This window comes from Chiloscyllium plagiosum, unplaced genomic scaffold (assembly GCF_037043375.1).
Source record: "Chiloscyllium plagiosum isolate Xiang-an unplaced genomic scaffold, Cpla_swu_hap1 HiC_scaffold_38, whole genome shotgun sequence".
Taxonomy (NCBI): domain Eukaryota; kingdom Metazoa; phylum Chordata; class Chondrichthyes; order Orectolobiformes; family Hemiscylliidae; genus Chiloscyllium; species Chiloscyllium plagiosum.
The window spans coordinates 24168611-24190474 of NW_028270176.1; the positions used below are offsets into that span (position 1 = coordinate 24168611).

The following is a 21864-nucleotide window of genomic DNA, read 5'->3' on the forward strand; positions in this document are numbered from 1 at the left end:
TGCCCCCTCCCCCTCTCTCTGGGAGATATCTGCACCCTGACTGGTGTCTCAGTTCCTCCTCCCCCTCCCCCTCTCTCTGGGAGATACCTGCACCCTGACTGGTGTCTCAGTTCCTCCTCCCCCTCCCCCTCTCTCTGGGAGATATCTGCACGCTGGCTGGTGTCTCTCAGTGCCCCCTCCCCCTCTCTCTGGGAGATACCTGCACACTGACTGGTGTCTCTCAGTGCCCTCTCCCCCTCTCTCTGGGAGATATCTGCACCCTGACTGGTGTCTCTCAGTGCCCTCTCCCCCTCTCTCTGGGAGATATCTGCACCCTGACTGGTGTCTCTCAGTGCCCCCTCCCCCTCTCTCTGGGAGATATCTGCACACTGACTGGTGTCTCAGTTCCTCCTCCCCCTCCCCCTCTCTCTGGGAGATATCTGCACCCTGACTGGTGTCTCTCAGTGCCCACTCCCCCTCTCTCTCGGAGATATCTGCACCCTGACTGGCGTCTCTTTTAAAGGTTCATTAAATCACAGAATCCCCACCTTGTGGAAGCAAACCATTTGGCCCATCAATTCCACTCAAACCTTACAAACGGCATGCCACACAGACAGGGGAAAGAATAAAAACCCTCCACCCATGCAAACCCTCTCAACTCGGACCCAGAGGCAGAACACCAACATGAATGCTTTCTTTCTGGGCTGCATTATATAAGAAACAGGGAGTGCAGAAAGTGAGCTTGTTCAGCCCACTGAGCCTGTGCTAGCTCTTTTGAAAGTCCCTGACACTTGAGATTTTGGATATGATAAGTTTGGAAGATGCTGCAGATGAACAGAGCAAAACAGGGACTCAACAGAAAAAGAGGAAAGGGTCACTTTTATTGGCGTGAGAGCACAATACATTTCCGTCACCTTCCTGTCTTCCTCAAGAGAATTCGAACAAACCAGAAGTCAAACCTAAGCAGGTCGGCCCAGGAAGAACACCAGCATTGTGGCAAGAGCCAGCGAGCAACACAGCCTGTGGGAGGAGCAGAAGACATTAAATAGACAGATGTTCAATGTGAGGTCAGTGCTGAGGGAGCGCCGCACTGTCGGAGGGTCAGTGCTGAGGGAGTGGGCACTGTCGGAGGGTCAGTGCTGAGGGAGCGCCGCACTGTCGGAGGGTCAGTGCTGAGGGAGCGCCGCACTGTCGGAGGGTCAGTGCTGAGGGAGCGCCGCACTGTCGGAGGGTCAGTGCTGAGGGAGCGCCGCACTGTCGGAGGGTCAGTGCTGAGGGAGCGCCGCACTGTCGGAGGGTCAGTGCTGAGGGAGCGCCGCACTGTCGGAGGGTCAGTGCTGAGGGAGCGCCGCACTGTCGGAGGGTCAGTGCTGAGGGAGGGCCGCTCTGTCGGAGGGTCAGTGCAGAGGGAGCGGGGCACTGTCGGAGGGTCAGTGCAGAGGGAGCGGGGCACTGTCGGAGGGTCAGTGCAGAGGGAGCGGGGCACTGTCGGAGGGTCAGTGCTGAGGGAGCGCCATGCTGTCAGACCGTCAGTGCTGAGGGAGTGCTGCACTGTCGGAGGGTCAGTGCTGAGGGAGCGCCGCACTGTCAGAGGGTCAGTGCTGAGGGAGTGGGCACTGTCGGAGGGTCAGTGCTGAGGGAGTGGGCACTGTCGGAGGGTCAGTGCTGAGGGAGTGGGCACTGTCGGAGGGTCAGTGCTGAGGGAGTGGGCACTGTCGGAGGGTCAGTGCTGAGGGAGTGGGCACTGTCGGAGGGTCAGTGCTGAGGGAGTGGGCACTGTCGGAGGGTCAGTGCTGAGGGAGCGCCGCACTGCCGGAGGGTCAGTGCTGAGGGAGCGCCGCACTGCCGGAGGGTCAGTGCTGAGGGAGCGCCGCACTGCCGGAGGGTCAGTGCTGAGGGAGCGCCATGCTGTCAGACCGTCAGTGCTGAGGGAGCGCCGCACTGTCAGAGGGTCGTATTGAGAGAGCTGTACTTTTGGAGGGTCAGTACTCTGTGGGGAAGGGGGCTGGATTCCCCTGGAGGAGGTGGCGAATCAGAAAGCAGCAACCCTGCGCCACTGGGAGGGCGGTGGCCACTGCTGTTACTACAAGGAGAAAGTGAGGTCTGCAGATGCTGGAGATCAGAGCTGGAAATGTGTTGCTGGAAAAGCGCAGGAAGTCAGGCAGCATCCAGGGAACAGGAGAGTCGACGTTTCGGGCATAAGCCTGAAGAATGGCTTATGCCCGAAACGTCGATTCTCCTGTTCCCTGGATGCTGCCTGACCAGCTGCGCTTTTCCAGCAACACATTTCCAGCTGCTGTTACTACAACCCAACTTGCCAAGTTCCAATCAGCCTCTTCTCCCCAAATTAGTCAGGATGTTCGTGGGGCATTGCCAACTCCAGCATCATGAGGGGATGGTCTTGTCTCAGGAAGAGCTTGAATCCCCTACTTCCATTCACAATACCTGCCTGAAAGTGCTGGTCACAGTCCCCGAGTGGGACCAATAGCGATAAGGTTCCACTTGGAAAACAGGATGGGATCGGTAGGTTCGCAAGATCTTCCTGGCCCTGAAACAGAAGGTCATGGGGTCAGACGTTGGGAATTTAACATTCACCGCGTGTTCTTTATTCACTCACTGACAGGATATGAGTGTGTCACTGGACACACTGACAGAAGTCTCTGTTTACAGAGAGATTCTCTCCTTGAAAAAGGACATCCCTGATGAAGGGCTTATGCCCGAAACAATGACTCTCCTGCTCCTCAGATGCTGCCTCACCTGCTGTGCTTTTCCAGCACCACACTTTTCAACTCTGTTTCATTCTGTCAGGGACAGCGTTTAACAAGGGACTTTCTCCTCTCTCTGTCAAGAGCCCTATTAAAAGAGGAAGTCTCTCTCTCTGTCTCTCAGGGACCCTATTTAAAAAGGGACTCTCTCCTCTCTATCAGGGACACTGTTTAAGGAGGGAGACTCTCCCTCTGCCAGTACAGTGTTTAAAGAAGGAATCTCTCTCTCTCAAGGGCCCTGTTAAAAGAGGGAGTCTGCCTCTCTCTCTCAGGGACACTGTTTAAAGAGGACACTCACTCTTTCTATCAGAGACATTGTTTAAGGAGGGAGACGGACAGTGTTTAAAGAGGTACACTCTCTGTCAAGGGCTCTGTTAAAAGAGGGAGTTTTTCTCTCTCTGTGAGGACAGTGTTTAAAGAGGGAGTCTCTCTCTCTCATTGTCAAGGGCCCTGTTAAAAGATGGAGTCTCCCTCTCTCTCTCAGGGACACTGTTTAAGGGGGGAGACTCTCTCTCTGCCAGGACAGTGTTTAAAGAGGGAGTCTCTCTCTCTCTGTCAGGGACCCTGTTAAAAGAGGGAGTGTCTCTCTCTCTCTGTCAAGAGCCCTGTTAAAAGAGGGGTTTTCTCTCCCTCTGTCAGGGGCCCTGTTTAATGAAGGAATCTCGCTCTGTGACGGACCTTAGTAAAGAGGGAGTCCAACTCTCTCTCTCTGCCAGGACAATGTTTAAAGAGGGACGTCTCTCTCTCTTGACACGGGCCCTGTTTAAAAAGGAATGTCTCCCTATGTGAGGGACCCTGGTAAAGAGTGAGTCCATCTCTCTATCTGTCAAAGGCTCTGTTTAAACAAGAATCTCTCCTGCTGTGTCAGGGATGGTGTTTAAAGAGGGAGTCTCTCCCTGTCAGGTGTCCAGTTTAAAGGGGGACGACACTGGCTATATTTTCCCCAGCTGACCCCTCCTGATTTTTGACCACTCACCCCTTCCATTCATTTGTGGCGAGCAGGTATTGCCTTGAACTCTCTTTCCTGACGTCCAGTGAGCAAAATGTGGCAAACTCCTTCGCGATCTCCGCAGGAGTCGAACTCCAGCCTCGACGTACCTTCACCAACAGGATAGGAGGTCGCTCAGCCTGTGGGTCAGGCCCCGAGAGGGACTGGAAAATACAGCATTTACAGCCAGTGTCAACAATCAGCACACCCAGGATAACACTGTGTTAGAGACGGTGGAAAGCTCCCACTACACTTAGCTGCCTGTACAGTGATTCATCAAACACACTCAGGACAGAGACAACATTGTGTTAGGAGATGGGACACAGAACAATACAGCACAGGAACGGGCCCTTCGGCCCACAATGCTGTGTTGAACAGGACGCCAAATTAAACTAATCCCTGCTGCCTGCCCTTGTTCCATATCCCACCGTTCCTGCAGACTGAGCTTATCTAAAAGTTTCTTAGAAACGCTCCTGTCGTATCTGCCTCCACCACCACTCTTGGCAGTGGGTTCCACACTCCTACCACTCTCTGTGTAAACATCCTGCCCCTCACATCTCCTTTGAACTTTCCCTCCCTCACATTGAACGCATGCCCCCTAAATTTAGACATTTTACTTTGGGAAAAGCATTCTGACCATCAACCCTATCTGTGCATCTCAGAATTTCATAGACTTTTTTCAAATCGCCCCTCAGCCTCCGTCACTCCAGAGAAAACAACCTGGGTTTTTTCCTGATTTGGAGATGCTGGCGTTGGACTGGGGTGTTCAAAGTTAAAAATCACACAACACCAGGTTATAGTCCAACAGGTTTAATTGGAAGCACTAGCTTTCGGAGTGTTGCTCCTACATCAGGTGGTTGTGGAGGACACAATTGTCAGACACAGAATTTATAGCAAAAGTTTACAGTGTGATGTAACTGAAATTATACATTGAAAAATACTTTGATTGTTTGTCAAGTCTCTCATCTGTTAGAATGACCATGATCGTTTCGCTTCTTTCATATGTAAATCACGATTTATTTTTTAAAAGTTACATTCTCAGGTTAACTTTAACAATTGGTGTCAGCTCAGAAAATATGTTGAAGGTGTTAGCCCCCAGTTAGAGAACACTTCAGTGATCCAGAACATTTGACCTCGGACCTTCGGGTGACCATCCTCCAAGGCGGACTTCGGGACAGGCAGCAGCGAGAAGTGGCTGAGCAGAGGCTGATCGCTAAGTTCAGTACCCATAGGGAGGGCCTCAACCAGGACCTTGGGTTTATGTCACAGTACAGGTGACCACCATTGCACTAGATACACACACACAGACATTACACACACACACACACACACACACACACATACAATCCTATAGACAGACACGCACACAGACACTCCCACACTCACATACGTGGACCCCTTTATACTCACACACACACACATATACACTCACACAAACCCACATGCACACATACACAGATGTTTGTGGGGTGAATTTTTACTTGCAGAGTTACGTTGTACTTTGCTCAAAAACTGCATGAATCCATGTAAGACTCTGTTAACTCATTTTTTAGATTAGAATCAATCTAAACATTATGGCACAGACAAACGAACACCAATTGTTACAGTTAACCTGAGAATGTAACTTTTATAAAAAAAAGTTTGTGATTTACATATGAAAGTAGTGAAACTATTATGGTCATTCTAACAGATGAGATACTTAACAAATAATCCAGGTCTTTTTCAATATATAATTTCAGTTACATCACACTGTAAACTTTTGCTATAAATTCTGTGTCCTATGATCTTATTCTCCACAACCACCTGGTGAAGGAGCAGCTCTCCGAAAGCTAGTGCTTCCAAATAAACCTGTTGGACTATAACCTGGTGTTGTGTGATTTTTAACTCTGTTTTTTTCCAGCCTCTCCTTGTAGCTCCTCCTCTCTAACCCAGGCAGCATCCTGGTAAATCTCTTCTGCACCCTCTCCAAGGCCTCCACATCCTTTCTCTAAGTGTAGCGACCAGAATTGAACGCAATACTCTAAGTGTGGCCTAACCAAAGTCTTACAAAACTGCAACATGACATTCTGACCCTTGTACTCAATTTCCTGACCAATAAAGGCAAGCATTCAACACACCTTCCTTACCCCCCCCCCCTATCTACTTGAGTGGCTACAGAGTAGATTCAGTAAACAGTAAAGCATCCTCTAGACAAAAACAGAATTAAAGCCTGATGACACGGTCTCCATCAAACACTCTCAGGTCAAAAACAGCATGGAGTTAGAGTAAAGCTCCCTCTACTCTATTGAAGTGAAGGTAACGTTTTCCCTACTGTCAAACTGTAAACTTCCCTCTGCTTCTTTCAACTGAAAGTAAAGCTTTCTCTACTCTTTTGAGCTGCAAGTAAAGCTGCCTCACCACAGTCCCCATCAAACACTCCCAGGAAAGGGACAGCACAGGGTTAGATGCAGAGTAAAGCTCCCTCTACACTGTCCCCCATCAAACATTACTAGGACAGGGACAGCACGTGATTAGATACAGAGTAAAGCTCTCTCTACACTGTCCCCACATCAAACACTCCCAGGACAGGGACAGCACGTGATTAGATAGAGTAAAGCTCCCTCTACACTGTTCCCCATCAACATTCCCACTACAGGAATAACACAGGGTTAGACACAGATACAAACTCCCTCTACACAATCCCTCCTTCAAACACTCCCAGGACAGGGCCAGCACGGGGTTAGATTCAGAGTAAAGCTCCCTCTGCTGTGTTCGCCCATCAAATACTCCAGGACGGGACAGCACAGGGTTAGGTACAGAGTAAAGCCTCCTCTACACTGATCCCCCATCAAACACTCCAGGACAGGGACAGCATGGGTTATATATAGAGTAAAGCTCCCTCTACACTGTCCCCCATCAAACACTCCCAAGACGGGGACAGCATGAGGTTACAGATACAAACTCCCTCTACACTGTTAATGAATGTAATGTGAAAAATCACTTTGCAGTTTTGTCATTCCCTGAATGAAGGTGGACCCAACCTCTGGCGTCTTGGTTGGTCATGGTGGCAGAGTAGGTGTGTCATGTTGGAGTGAGGCTGCCGTGGAGAGAGCTCAGTTTCTGACATACTGACCCAGGATAGGACAGCTTTAATTTGAAGGTTGTGTTGCCTTGTTCTGGGACACACACCAGAGGGAACCGTTCCTCTCCTGATTGACTGTCTGTCCTCATGGTGCCCTTTGAATGGATTTGTCAAGATCAACGCGGGCTTACAGGGATAGGTTGAGGGGAGTGGGTCTGGGTGGGATGCTCTTCATTTGTGGGGGTGGGTAATGGCCAGAGATCAGTGGGCCAAAAGTCCCCTTTCTGCTCTGTGGGGATTCTATGAATCCCTTGCTCATCCAAATGAACTCGGAACCTGAGGTGCAGTCTGTGTAAGAGGTCCCTGTTCATTCATTTAACCCTTTTAGCTCCCAGGTTCATGTCTGCTGAATCTGCATGACCCCACATCTTTCTGAGGTCAGTCTGCCCTTCCTGTGGCATGCTGCCCAACTGCTGATTGGACTTATTCCTGTCTCATGTATCGAGATCCAGTGAAAAGTGTTGTTTTCTGTGTCATCCCAACAAATCACCCCTTGGGTAACAGAATACAAAGCAGTGTGACAGCTACAGGGAGGCTGCAGAGAAAGACCAACTCTAATAAAAACACAGAAAATCGGTGCAGGAGTAGGCCATTCGGCCCTTCGAACCTGCCCCACCATTCAATAGGATCATGTCTGACCATGCAATCTCAGTATCCAATTCCCACTTTCTTCCCACACCCATTTGGCGCGGCACGGTGGCTCAGTGGTTAGCACTGTTGCCTCACAGCGCCAAGGATCCGGGTTCAATTCCCACCTCAGGCAATTGTCCGTGTGGAGTTTGCACATTCTCCCCTAGTGTCTGTGTGGGTTTCCTCCCACAATCGAAAGATGTGCAGGTTAGGGTGGATTGGCCATAGTGTTAGGCGCATTCGTCAGGGGTCAGTATAGGGTAAGGGACTAGGTCTGGGTGGGTTACTCTTCCGACGGTCGGTGTGGACTTGTTGGGCCGAAGGCCCTGTTTCCATACTTGGTCCCTTTAGCTACAAGGGCAATATCCAGCTCCCTCTTGAATATATCTAATGAACCAGCCCCAATAGCTTCCTGTGGGAGAGAATTCCACAGGTTCAGAGCTCTCTGAGTGAAGACATTCTTCCTCATTGTTGTCCTGAATTGACTTCAGGCTTTTATACGTTTCTATGAGATTATCCCCCTGACCCCTCAGCAAGTACAAGCCCAGAGGATCCAGGCTTTCTGCAGATGTCAGTCCTGCCATTCCAGGGATCAGTCTGGTGAACCTTCGCTGGACTCCTTCAGGAGCAAGAATGGCCTTCCTCAGACTAGGAGACCAAAACTGCACACAAGGTGTGGCCTCACCAAGGCCCTGGATAACTGCAGCAAGACCTCCTAACTCTGATACTCAAATCCTCTCGCTACGAAGGCCAGCATTAGCTTTCCCTGCTGTGCCTGCATGCCAACCTTCAGCGACTGTTCCACCATGACCCCCCAGGCCCCGCTGCACCTCACCTTTTCCTAAACTGCCACCATTCAGATAACAATCTGCCTTCCTGCTTTTGCCACCTAACTGAATAACCTCACATGTATCCACATTATACTGCATTTTCCAAGTAGTTGCCCACTCAGCCAGCCTGTCCAAGTCACGCTGCATCCTCCTCACAGCACACACTGCCACCCAGCTTAGTGTCATCTGCAAATTTGGCGATACGGCATTCAATTCCTTCATCCAACTTGTTAATGTATATTATGAACAGCTGGGGTCACAGCACTGAACCGTGCGGTATCCCACTCCTCACTGCCTGCCATTCTGAAAAGGACCAGTTTATTTCAAATCTCTTCTTCCTGTCTGCCAACCAGCTCTCTATCCATGTCAATACATTGAGCTTTAATTTTCCTGACTAATCTCTTGTGCGGAACATCGTCAAAAGCCTTTTGGAAGTCCAGATATACAACATTCACTGATTTATTCTTGTCTACTCTACTGGTCACATGCTCAAAACACGCCAAAAGATTTGTCAAGCACAATATCCTTTTAGTGAATCCATGCTGACTAGGCCCGATTCTGTCACTGCTTTACAAATGCTCAGTTATTACATCCTTAACAATTGACTCCAGCAATTTCCACGCCACCAATAGCAGGCTGCCTGGCCTATAATTCCCTGTTTTCTCTTTCCCTCCTTTTTGTAAAAATGGAGTTACATTAGTTCCCCTCCAGTCCTTTGGGACTCTTCCAAGGTCTATAGAATGCTGGGAAATGATCACCAATACATCCACTGTTTCTAAGGTCACTTCCTTAAGTACTCTGAGACACAGAGGTCATGTCCAATTTTAATCCCAATCTCCCCAATATCATTTCCTGACTAATAAGGATTTCCTTCATCTTCTTCCTCATGCTCTACTCTCTGGCCCCTAGCATTTCCGGAAGGTTACTTATGTCCTGCTTAGTGAGAGCAGATCCAAAGTATTTATTTAACTGTGATGTGGAGGAGCCAGTGTTGGACTAGGGTGGGATAATGTTAAAAATCTCACAACACCAGGTTATAGTCCAACAGCTTTATTTGGAAGCACTAGCTTTCAGAGCGCTGCTCCTCCATCAGGAAGCTGGGGAGCTAGTGCTTCCAAATAAACCTGTTGGATTATAACCTGGTGCTGTGTGATTAACTTTGTCCACCCCAGTCCAACACCGGCTCCTTCACCTCATGGCTACCACTAACCGTGTTCTCAAAGTGGAGAGGATTTCAAAGGAAATTGCACATCTCGAGACATCAAAGTGCCCCACAGCTCCCTGAAGGAGGAGCAATGCTCCCATAACGAGTGCTTCCAAATAAACCTGTTGGACTATAACCTGGGTGTTGTGCGACTTTTAACTTTGTTCAAGGTCCGTTCATTAGTCTGATACCAGCGGGGAAGAAGCTGTTCATGAATCTGTTGGTACTTGTTTTCGAACTTTTATATCTTCTGCCGGATGGAAGAGGGAGGAAGGGAGTAACCCGGGTTGGGAGGGGTCCTTGATTATTTTGGCTGCTTTCCCGAGACAGCGGTAAGTGTGGATGGAGTCAGTGGAAGGAAGGCTGGTTAGCGTGATGGGCTGGGCTGTGTTTACAGCTCTCTGAGATTTCTAGCAGTCTTAGACAGAGCGATTGCCATTCCAAACTGCGATGCATCTGGATAGGATGTTTGCTTGATGCTTCTGTAAGAATTGGTGTTCCAGTGTTTTGGAGAAGGAGAGAGGGCGGTAGGGTGTAGCCAGAGAGCTCCGTGTGTTTCGGATTGCACCCACATCCCGTTCCCGCGCGCTCCTGGACTCACCGTGAAGGAGACACGTGCTCTGATCATATTGACATTGTTCTCGTACGGCTTGAGTAGATCCAGATACTCCCCAATCCGTGGGGTTCGGGGATCAAAGAGGCTGGAGGAGGGGGGGGGGGGGTGGGGGAGAGGAAGAGAGACAGAGAGACAGAGAGAGACAGACAGAGAGAGAGAGCGCACGAGGGAGAGGGGGAGGGGGAGAGAGAGCAAGGGCGAGGGGGGGAGAGAAATGGGGAGAGGAAGAGATGGGGGATTTATATCTGTTGAGGCATTAGTTAATAACATCACATCGGGATGGCAGGCAGCTCGCAGGATCTGACTGTGCCGTCAATGCCGCCCCGCCCCCCCCCCCCCCCAACGGATAAAGTCCCATCACCATGCTTATGGTGCTGCCCCCCCTCCCGTCTCCGCGAGGGTCACCTGTTTGCAGGGAGGTTGACAGGGATTGAGTATTGTGGGAGCAGAATGACTGCGTCGGCTGGCACACAGTGTCCAATGGACCAGTGTGGGAAAGTGTGAGGGTATGCGCTCTGGCAGGAAGGACAGAGAGTAGACTATTTTCCACCCTGTATCTGAGGAAGGACATGCTGGTGTTGGAAGAGGTTCATAGGAGGTTAACAAGAATGACCCCCAAGGTTGAAGGACTTGTCATTAGAGGTGTGGTTGGGGACTCTAGGTCTGCAGCCAATGGAGTTCAGAAGGATTAGAGGTGATCTCACTGAAACTGGGAAGCGAGTCTCGTAAGTGTGTAAGAATTGCAGGAGAGAGACACAGAGAGAGAGAGAGAGAGCATGAGTGCGGGAGTGAGACAGCGAGAGTGTGAGCAAGTGTCCTTGATGCACATGAGAGGGACGGGACAAGTGTCTCTGACTGTTCGCTTGTGATGGCCGGACCTACCCGCTCTGATGGGTCAGCAGCAGCTGGGCCAACTGCAGCAAGACTGTAAAGAGGATGGAGACATGTTAATCTTCGCCTTCCGTCTCCCCACCAACCCATCACGTCTGCTGACAACGCTCCCCCCGCCCTGCCGCCTCTCCCCACAACTCTGGGAGCAGGGAGCCCTGGTTCCTGTTGTGAGAGACCGGGAAGGAGTGCAGACTGAAAACCCAGTGTGCAGCGGAGCAGGCTCGCTATCGCACTGCCCTCCATCTCTCGAGACTCAACAGCGGACTGAAAACCTCACTTGTGAATGAAGCCTTCCCTGCCCCTTGTCCCATGCTCCCTCTCTCCCCCTCTCTCTCTCTCTCTCTCAAAAGAGGAAACAAGCTGACCGTAGAGTTTTTACAGCACAAAGACCGGCCTTTCGGTCTGCCACATCCAAGCCAGTCATCAAGCTCCTATTTATTCTAACCTCACAGCCTTGCGTGCTCAGGCATTTTACGTGGTCATATAAATATTTAAGAACCATGCAGCACGGAAATAGACCCTTCGGCCCTCATCCAAGCCGACCAGGTTTCCTAAACTGAACTAGTCCCATTTGCCTGCATGTGGCCCATATCCATCTAAACCTTTCCTGCCAACATACCCATCCAGATGCCTTTTAAATGTAGTAATTGTACCAGCCTCCACCACTTCCTCTGCCAGCTCATTCCATACACGCACCACCCCTCACCGTGAAACAGTTGCCTCCCCAGTGCTTTTTAAATCCTTCCCCATCCAACTCTGGGGAAAGGACCCTGGCTATTCGCCTTATTTACACCTCTCATATTTTTGTTAACCTCTACTAAGGTCACCCCTCAGCCTCACATGCTCCAGCCTATCCAGACTCTCCTTATGACTCAAAGCCTCCAGGGTCAGTAACTTCCTTGTAAATGTTTTCTGCACCCTTTCTGATTTCATAATATCCTTCCTAAAGCAGGGTGACCAGGACCTGTATGCATTCTTCCAAAAGTGGCCTCACCAGTGTCCTGTCTCTGTACTCAATGCTCTGACCGATGAAGGCAAGTGTGCCGAATGCCTTCCCTACCACTGCCTACCCCTGACACATTCTCAAGGAGCTACGTACCCAAAGCCCTCACTCTCTCGGTTCGATAATACTCCCCAGGGCTCTACCATGAAGTGTATGAGTCCTGCCCTGGTTTGTCTGACCAAAATGCGACCCCTCGCATTTATTTAAATTAGACTGTATCTGCCACTCCCTACAGCTGATCAACATCCTGCTGTACTCTGAGGTAACCTTCTTCACACTCTATTATACCACCAATTGTGCTGTCATCCACAAACTTACTAACCATGACTCCTGTATTCTTATCCAGATCATTGCTAAGTGGACCCAGCACCAGTCCCTGTGGAACACTGCTGATCACAGGCCTCCAGTCTGACAAACAAGTCACTCCGCTGCTTGGAGCGGAGAGCATGGTTCTGGCTCCATATACCTCCTATATTACACACATGGAGCACTGTGCAGAGTTCTGTATATCTTGGTAAGATCACATCTGGAACAGTGCGCACAGTTCCGGGTCTCCGTATTTATAAAAGGGCAGAGATTTATTTTATTAAAGGCAAAGATTTTGATGCAAGTGCAAAAAGAGTTTGCCGAGACACCCCGGACATGGTGAGGTCAGAGGAAGAGAGAACAGACCAGACCTCTTGAAGTAGGCAGAAAGTATGCCCTTTAAGATGAGAAAGGGCACTCGCTATAGCAGGGAGGGGTGGAGATAAATAATATTGGCACACTGAAGGGAGGAGAAAGTGAGGGCTGCAGATGCTGGAGATCAGAGCTGAAATTGTGTTGCTGGAAATGCGCAGCAGGTCAGGCAGCATCCAAGGAGCAGGAGAATCGACGTTTCGGGCATGAGCCCTTCTTCAGGAATGAGGAAAGTGTGCCCAGCAGGCTAAGATAAAAGGTAGGGAGGAGGGACTTGGGGGAGGGGCGTCGGAAATGCAATAGGTGGAAGGAGGTTAAGGTGTGGGTGATAGGCCGGAGTGGAGGTGGGGGTGGAGAGGTCAGGAAGAAGATTGCAGGTTAGGAAGGTGGTGCTGAGTTCGAGGGATTTGACTGAGACAAGGTGGGGGGAGGGGAAATGAGGAAACTGGAGAAATCTGAGTTCATCCCTTGTGGTTGGAGGGTTCCGAGGCGGAAGATGAGGCGCTCCTTCCTCCAGCCGTTGTGTTGCTATGGTCTGGCGATGGAGGAGTCCAAGGACCTGCATGTCCTTGGTGGAGTGGGAGGGGGAGTTGAAGTGTTGAGCCACGGGGCGGTTGGGTTGGTTGGTGCAGGTGTCCCAGACGTGTTCTCTGAAACGCTCCGCAAGTAGGCGGCCTATCTCCCCAATATAGAGGAGGCCACATCGGGTGCAGCGGATGCAGTAAATGATGTGTGTGGAGGTGCAGGTGAATTTGTGATGGATATGGAAGGATCCCTTGGGGCCTTGGAGGGAAGTAAGGAGGGAGGTGTGGGCGCAAGTTTTGCATTTCTTGCGGTTGCAGGGGAAGGTGCCAGGAGAGGAGGTTGGGTTGGTGGGGGGGTGTGGACCTGACGAGGGAGTCACGGAGGGAGTGGTCTTTTCACACCTCCCCCCTTACTTCCCTCCAAGGCCCCAAGGGATCCACCACAAATTCACCTGCACCTCCACACACATCATTTACTGCATCCGCTGCACCCGATGTGGCCTCCTCTATATTGGGGAGACAGGCCGCCTACTTGCGGAACGTTTCAGAGAACACCTCTGGGACACCTGCACCAACCAACCCAACCACCCCATGGCTCAACACTTCAACTTCCCCTCCCACTCCACCAAGGACATGCAGGTCCTTGGACTCCTCCATCGCCAGACCATAGCAACACGACGGCTGGAGGAAGAACGCCTCATCTTCCGCCTAGGAACCCTCCAACCACAAAGGATGAACTCAGATTTCTCCAGTTTCCTCATTTCCCCTCCTCCCACCTTGTCTCAGTCCTAACTCTCGAACTCAGCACTGCCTTCCTAACCTGCAATCTTCTTCCTGACCTCTCCGCCCCCACCCCACTCCGGCCTATCACCCTCTCCTTAACCTCCTTCCACCTATCGCATTTCCAACACCCCTGCCCCAAGTCCCCCTTCCCTACCTTTTATCTTAGCCTTCTGGACACACTTTCCTCATTCCTGCAGAAGGGCTCATGCCCGAAACGTCGATTCTCCTGCTCCTTGGATGCTGCCTGACCTGCTGCGCTTTTCCAGCAACACACTGAAGGGAGCACTGGATTAAAACACGATGTAGAGAGAACACAGTGATGGGTGAGAAGAGGGGGTAGGAGGAGTCGATGGACTGAGTGGTGTGTTTGTGTGATGTGAATGCCATTTTAACCCAAATGCTGAGGAATCTGATCAGCAAACCTGTCCCACAGATAAAAGCATCAAATGCGGCTTCATGAGGATAGTCACTTTGAGCTGTAACAGAAAACAGAGAGATGGCAGTTAATTCATTTACCACAGTGTCTGTCACCCTGACTGATACCTCCCATTTATACACTGATTGACTCAGTCCCTCCTTTTTGTACACCAATACTCTTGGAAAAAGAACTTGACTGTTCACCTTGTCTATGCCCCTCATGATCTTATAAACCTTTAAGGTCACCCCTCAACCCCCTCCCCTCCAGGGAAAGAAGCCCCAGCCTATCCAGTATCTCCTTATAACCCAAACCTTCCAATCCCGGTAACATCTTTGTAGATCTTTTCTGTACCCTTTCCAATTTAATGCTATCCTCCCTATAACAGTGCTACCAGAGCTGTAATGGTATTCTAAAAGTGACCTCACCAATGTCATGTACAGTCGCAAAATGACATCCCACCTCCTGTACCCAATACTCTGATCAACGAAGGCAAGTATGCCAAATGCCTTCTTCATCACCCTGTCTACATGTGACACCACTTCAAAGGAAAAAAGTACCTGAACCCTTCGATGTCTTTGTTCAACAACACTTCCCAGGGCCCTTGACTTGCCTCACTAAAGTGCAACACCTTACATTTATCTAAACTAAACTCCATCTACCACTCCTCGGCCCATTGGCCCATCAGACCAAGATCCTGTTGTACTGAGGTAATCTTCTTCACTATCCACTATACCACCAATTTTGGTGTCATCTGAAAACCCACTAACCACGCACCTTTTTTCTCATCCAAAGAAGTGGCAGATGGAGTTTAATTCAGATAAATGAGAGGTGCTGCATTTTGGGAAAGCAAATTTTAGCAGGACTTATACACTTAATGGTAAGGTCCTAGGGAGTGCTGCTGAACAAAGAGACCTTGGAGTGCAGGTTCATAGCTCCTTGAAAGTGGAGTCACAGGTGGATAGGATATTGAAGGCGGCGTTTGGTATGCTTTCCTTTATTGGTCAGAGTATTGAGTACAGGAGTTGGGAGGGCATGTTGCGGCTGTACAGGACATTGGTTAGGCCACTGTTGGAACATTGCTTGTAATTTTGGTCTCCTTCCTATCGGAAAGATGTTGTGAAACTTGAAAGGGTTCAGAAAAGAGTTACAAGGCTGTTGCCAGGGTTGGAGGTTTTGAGCTATAGGGAGAGGCTGAACAATCTGGGGCTGTTTTCCCTGGAGCATCGGAGGCTGAGGGGTGACCTTATAGAGGTTTACAAAATTATGCAGGGCATGGATCGGATAAATAGGCCAAGTTTTTTCCCTGGGCTCGGGGAGTCCAGAACTAGAGGGCATAGGTTTAGGGTGAGAGGGGAAAGATATAAAAGAGATCTACAGGGCAACCTTTTCACACAGTGAGTGGTACGGGTATGGAATGAGCTGCCAGAGGAAGTGGTGGAGGCTGGTTCAATTGCAACATTTAGGAGGCATCTGGATGGGTGTATGAATAGGAAGGGTTTGGAGGGATATGGGCCGGGTGCTGGCAGGTGGGACTAGATTGGGTTGGGATATCTGGTCGGCATGGACGGGTTGGACCGAAGGGTCTGTTTCCATGCTGTACATCTCTATGACTCTAAATAGTTGATATGAATGACAAAGGAGTCCCGTTCTCCTTAAACTCTTTGCCCAAGTTCTAGACATCCCCCATGAGAGGGGACATCAGTGTTCACTCTATCCAGACCCCGAGAATCTTACACCTTTCAGTTCAATCACTTCTCCATCCCACATCCAATGGCTAAAGACCTAAGCTGTTCAACCTGTCCTCGTGGGATAACCTTTTCATCCTGTGAATGAGTGGAAAGAGACTTCCCTGAATTCATTCCAAAGCAATTCTATCTGTTCTGAAATGGGGAGGGACCAAACCTTATGGAGTTCCCCAGATGTCGTCTAACCAACACCCTATTACAGCTGCAGTAAAACTTCCCCAATGTTTTTATCCCATTCCTCTTGCAAATGGCCATAACATTTCGTGAGATTTTTCAAGCACTTATCATAGAACCCCTACACAGTGTTGAAGATGGCCATTCGGCCCATCGAGGCCACACCAACCCTACAAAGAGCATTCCACCCAGACCTGATCCTCCTACCCTATCGCTGTAATCCTGCGTATCCCATGTCCAATTCACCTAACCTGCACATCTTTGGACTGTGGGAGGAAACTAGAGCACCCAGAGGAAACCCACACAGACACAGGGAGAGTGTGCAAACTCCACACAGACAGTCGCCCGAGACCGGAATCGAACCTGGGCCCCTGGCACTTTGAGACAGCAGCGCTAACCACAGCCACTATACCGCCCTGCAATACTCTCTAAGCGATCACGGTACTAATGATAAATTTCGCTGCCAAATTGTATGCTCCCTTCATCCCAGTCACTGATATAGTTGAGAAATAATTAAGAACCGATCACTGGTCTTAGTGGTACTCTACCAGGGATAGCTAACCAGCTCAAAACATAAACATCTGTTCTCCTCTCTGCTTCCTGTAGGTTAAGCAATTCCTTATCTCTGAAAATATCTTAGTCTTGACACTATTCCTTCTTATTGTCTGTAGCAACTTTTGATGTGGCTTTAACCAAGGGTAGGGTTTTCACGATGTAGATCTGTACGTCCCTCTCACCTCTTTGTTGCTCACTCTGTCTGTGTCTCTTTTTTCCCTCTCCCTCCATCGTGGTTCTCCACCTCCCTCATATTTTCTGTCCATCTCCCTATATCCTTCAGGCTATCTGTCTCCCTCCTTCAGTCCATCCAACCGTCCATCTCCCTCTGTCCTTATCCCTCTGACTTGCCTGTTCCTACATTGCCTGTCCATCCTTCTTCCCATTTCTCTCTTCCTCTCTGCCTCTTTCTCAGTCCATCTCTCTCCCTCCTTCCTTCCATCCTTCAGGCACTCTGCCTGTATTCCTGATGAAGGGCTTTTGCCCGAAACGTCGATTTTCCTGCTCCTCGGATGCTGCCTGACCTGCTGTGCTTTTCCAGCACCACTAATCCAGAATCTGTTTTCCAGCATCTACAGTCCTTGTTTTTACCTCCTTCCTTCCCTGTCTATCCATCTTCTTCCTTCACCCTCCGACTCTCTCATTCTCTAATTCTGCCTATCTCTCTGTGTCTGTCTATCCATCTGTCTGTGTCTTTGTCTGTCTGTCTGCCTCTCCGTCTGCCTATCTCTCGGACTCTCTGCCTGACAGTCTGTCTCTCTGTTTCCAGACCCTGAAGGGACGGGGAAAGGCAGTGACGTTACTCACAGTATCTCTGGCAGACTGCAGCGTGGTTCAATGTGGGTCCATGCTGGGCCAGGTCGATGAGCCGGCTAAACGAAAATGGAGCCAAGGACAGTGCAGACGGGTCAGCATTCAGACTGTGTTTCCATTCAGCATCCTTCCAAACCCTGCCCAACAGGCTGCCTCCCTCCCACAGCCCAGGCCAGGCTATGTGCAGGAACATCACCCCCACCGCTGCTCAATCTCTCACTCCGGATTCTTCCTGTTTTCAGGAGTCTGCGGAGAGGTTTCCCGGCCTCCACCCTCAGTCATCACCACCTCGACCATGCTTCCTCCATATTTAAAGGCACATTCACCCCGGACCCCATTCAGATTCGCAGGGACTCCCCGTCTCACATCAGCTTAATGTTAACATTCGGCCAATTAAATGTTCGCTTCCTCTGTGATCTCACCCCTCCCTCCCTATCTCCGTAACCCCCTCCAGCCCCTACACCCCTCCCTATCCCTGTAACCCCCTGCAGCCCCTACACCCCTCCCTATCTCTGTAACCCCCTTCAGCCCCTACATCCCTCCCTATCTCTGTACCCACACCAGCCCCTGCACCCCTCCCTATCTCTGTAACCCCCTCCAGCCCCTACACCCCCTCCCTATCTCTGTAACCCCCTCCAGCCCCTACACCCCCTCCCTATCTCTGTAACCCCCTCCAGCCCCTACACCCCTCCCTATCTCTGTAACCCCCTCCAGCCCCTACACCCCTCCCTATCCCTGTAACCCCCTGCAGCCCCTACACCCCTCCCTATCTCTGTAACCCCCTTCAGCCCCTACATCCCTCCCTATCTCTGTACCCACTCCAGCCCCTGCACCCCTCCCTATCTCTGTAACCCCCTCCAACCCCTACATCCCTCCCTATCTCTGTACCCCCCTCCAGCCCCTACACCCCCTCTCTATCTCTGTAACCCCCTCCAGCCCCTACAACCCAGTGATTCCTAACTGCTCCGAACCTGGCCTCTTCCACATCCATTGATTCCCATCGCTCCATTGCAGCGGCCCCTTTAACCTCAGGATTGTCACCCCTGACCCTCTCTGCACTGCTCTCTCTTGTTCCCCCTATTAAGGGGGTGTCTCACAGCTAACACTGGCCTCTTTGACGAACGTTCGGTCATGCACTGGCACTGCCACCCTAATGCCACCAATTCCCAGGCGGTGAAAGTTTGACCTCTAACCTCATTGTGACCTGGGTTCCATTTACCTTTCAAGAGCAGCGTGAAGAGCGAAGAGATTAGGAATTCGGAGAGACAGAAACTCCTGTAAAACAAGAGGAAGGCACCATGTTTACCTGGATTCAACCCTCCAAACCTTCACACACACCCCCCGTATCTGGGCAGCATGCTCTGTTCTGAAATGGTACACTGTCGCATTGCCACCTCTGTCACTGTGGCACTGGGTCAGGATTGTTTGAGATAATTCACTGGCCACACATTGTCCACTATCTTTGCTGCATCTTGGGTTTGCCTGGTGACCACAAAGGAAGGGAAATGCCAAATTGGCCTTCAAAGCAAGAGGATCCAATATGTGTCTTGCAGAGATTCTTTCACTTGCAATCTATTACCAACCTGATTTTCTCAGTCCAGCTGCATATTGAAATCCCCCATGATCACTGTAACTTTACCTTTCCTACACCCCTTTTCAATCTCCTGGTGGATCTTGCACCCTAGCTCCTGACTACTGTTTGGAGGCCTGTACGTATCTCTAATTAATGCTTTTTTATTCTTGCGGTTCCTCAATTCTACCCACAACAGATTCCACACCATCTGACCCTACTTCCTTTCTTACTGCTGAAGTAGTTTCATTTCCTACTCATTTCCTCTGCCCACCTGCCCATCTTTTCGTTAGGATGTACATCCTTGAATATTCAGCTCCCAATCCTAATCCCCTTGCTGCCGTGATACCCACACGTCATACCTGCCGGTTTCAATCTGCGCCACAAGCTCATTTACCTTATTCCTTATACCGTATGCATTTAGATAAAACCCACTCAGTCCTGTATTAACTCTCCTCCTGCTCACTGTCACTGGTTTGTCCAGAATGCTTGAAGATTGATAGCTAACCCTTTCCATACGCTCTGTCCAATTTGTGTCTGTGCTGAACATTTTAATAACCTCAAGAGTTCTGCACTGTTAACTCCTCCTTTAATTCAAGCTTTCTAATTTCCCTGATCACTGCGCCTCCAAAAGTTATGCATTTACCTGCTTTATCTTATTGACTCTGTGCCAATTAGCCCATGACTCAGGTCGGAATCCGGAGATTACAACCTTTTCGGTTCTGCTTTTTAATTGAACTTCTAGCTGCTCATGCTCCCTTAGCAGAACCTCTGCCCTAGTTTGTCTATGTTGTTGGAACCTACGCAGACCACGATCTTTCCCCTCCCACTCCAAGTTCCTCTGCAGCCCAGCTGAGAGATCCTGAACCTGAGCAGCAGGTTGGTAACACAACCCTGGGGACTCTCGATCCTGGTCACAGAGAACAGTGGCTCTGCCTCGAACTATTTTATCCCTAATTAAAACAACATTTCCCTTCTCTTCCCCCTGCTTGAATGGCTCCCTGCACCACAGTGTTGCGGTCAGTCGGCTCATCCTCCCTCTGTCCCTACCATTCCTATATCTGGGGACATCTCTCACTCTGATATCTGCAGCGATTTTCCTCCCCCCTATCCCACCCCCAACCGATATACAGAACACAGAATATTACAACGCAGTACAAGCCCTTTGGCCCTCAAAGTCACACTGACCTGCAAAACCAATCTGAAGCCCATCTAACCTACACTATTCCATTATCTGCAGAAGTTTCCCTCCCACCCCCATTTTCTTTCTCCCCCAACACTCTCCCCTATAACTGGGGAGGTCTGTCTCTTGCTCTGTCACAACATTCTCTCCTATAACTGGGGAGGTCTCTCTCTCTCTCACACACACACACACACACACTCTCCCCTATAACTGGGGGGGGGGGGGGGTCTCTCTCTCTCACACACACACACACACACTCTCCCCTATAACTGGTGAGGTCTCTCCCTCTCTCTCACACTCCCTTATGACTGGGGAGGTCTCGCTCTCTCTCACACTCTCCCCTATAAATGGAGGGGTCTCTGTCTCGCTCTCTCTCACACTCTCCCCTATAAATGGAGGGGTCTCTGTCTCGCTCTCTCTCACTCTCTCCCCTATAACTGGGGAGGTCTCGCTCTCTCTCACTCTCTCCCCTATAACTGGGGAGGTCTCTCTCTCACTCTCTCCCCTATAACTGGGGAGGTCTCTCTCTCACTCTCTCCCCTATAACTGGGGAGGTCTCTCTCTCACTCTCTCCCCTATAACTGGGGAGGTCTCTCTCTCACTCTCTCCCCTATAACTGGGGAGGTCTCTCTCTCACTCTCTCCCCTATAACTGGGGAGGTCTCTCTCTCACTCTCTCCCCTATAACTGGGGAGGTCTCTCTCTCACTCTCTCCCCTATAACTGGGGAGGTCTCTCTCTCACTCTCTCCCCTATAACTGGGGAGGTCTCTCTCTCACTCTCTCCCCTATAACTGGGGAGGTCTCTCTCACTCTCTCCCCTATAACTGGGGAGGTCTCTCTCTCACTCTCTCCCCTATAACTGGGGAGGTCTCTCTCTCACTCTCTCCTACTCTCCCCTGTAATTGGGGAGGTCTCTCTCTCTCTCCCCCCTACAACTGGGGAGGTCTCTCTCTCTCTCACTCTCTCCCCTATAACTGGGGAGGTCTCTCTCTCTCTCACTCTCTCCCCTATAACTGGGGAAGTGTCTCTCTCTCCCTCACTCACTCACTCACTCTCCCCTATAGCTGGGGAAGTCTCTCTCTCTCTCTCTCCCTCCCTCTCCCCTATAACTGGGGAGGTCACTCTCTCTCCCTCCCACACTCCTATATCTAGAAGGTCTCTCTCTCTCACACACACTCCTATAACTGGGGAGGTCTCTCTCGCTCTGTCTTTCAGTCACAGTCCATGTATCAGGGAAGGTCTCTCTCTCTTTCTCTGTCACAGTCTCTCTATTTGGGCTGGCGGGTGAATTCCTTACCTGTCTGGTCCTCTTGCTGATGTGTTTGGTGTCAAACACCGAGGGGAACAGCTTGTGGGTACTGGTCTTAAACTCAACAAAACTCTCTGAAAGGGAA

General features: G+C 50.3%; 1 protein-coding gene across 1 annotated transcript in view; it reads right to left on the minus strand.

Annotated features, from left to right (window-relative positions):
* Positions 1-845: 845 nt before the first annotated feature.
* LOC122544187 (poly(A)-specific ribonuclease PNLDC1-like) overlaps positions 846-21864 on the minus strand; it is a 29052-nt gene continuing 8033 nt past the window's right edge. The window contains exons 7-15 of the mRNA XM_043683241.2: positions 21768-21853; positions 18937-18992; positions 17712-17776; positions 14435-14488; positions 11016-11058; positions 10119-10218; positions 3721-3896; positions 2429-2527; positions 846-999 (exon numbers count right to left, since the gene is read on the minus strand). Coding sequence (XP_043539176.2) covers positions 939-999; positions 2429-2527; positions 3721-3896; positions 10119-10218; positions 11016-11058; positions 14435-14488; positions 17712-17776; positions 18937-18992; positions 21768-21853 — 740 coding nt within the window. The 3' untranslated portion in view covers positions 846-938. The remainder of the gene's footprint in view (positions 1000-2428; positions 2528-3720; positions 3897-10118; positions 10219-11015; positions 11059-14434; positions 14489-17711; positions 17777-18936; positions 18993-21767; positions 21854-21864) is intronic.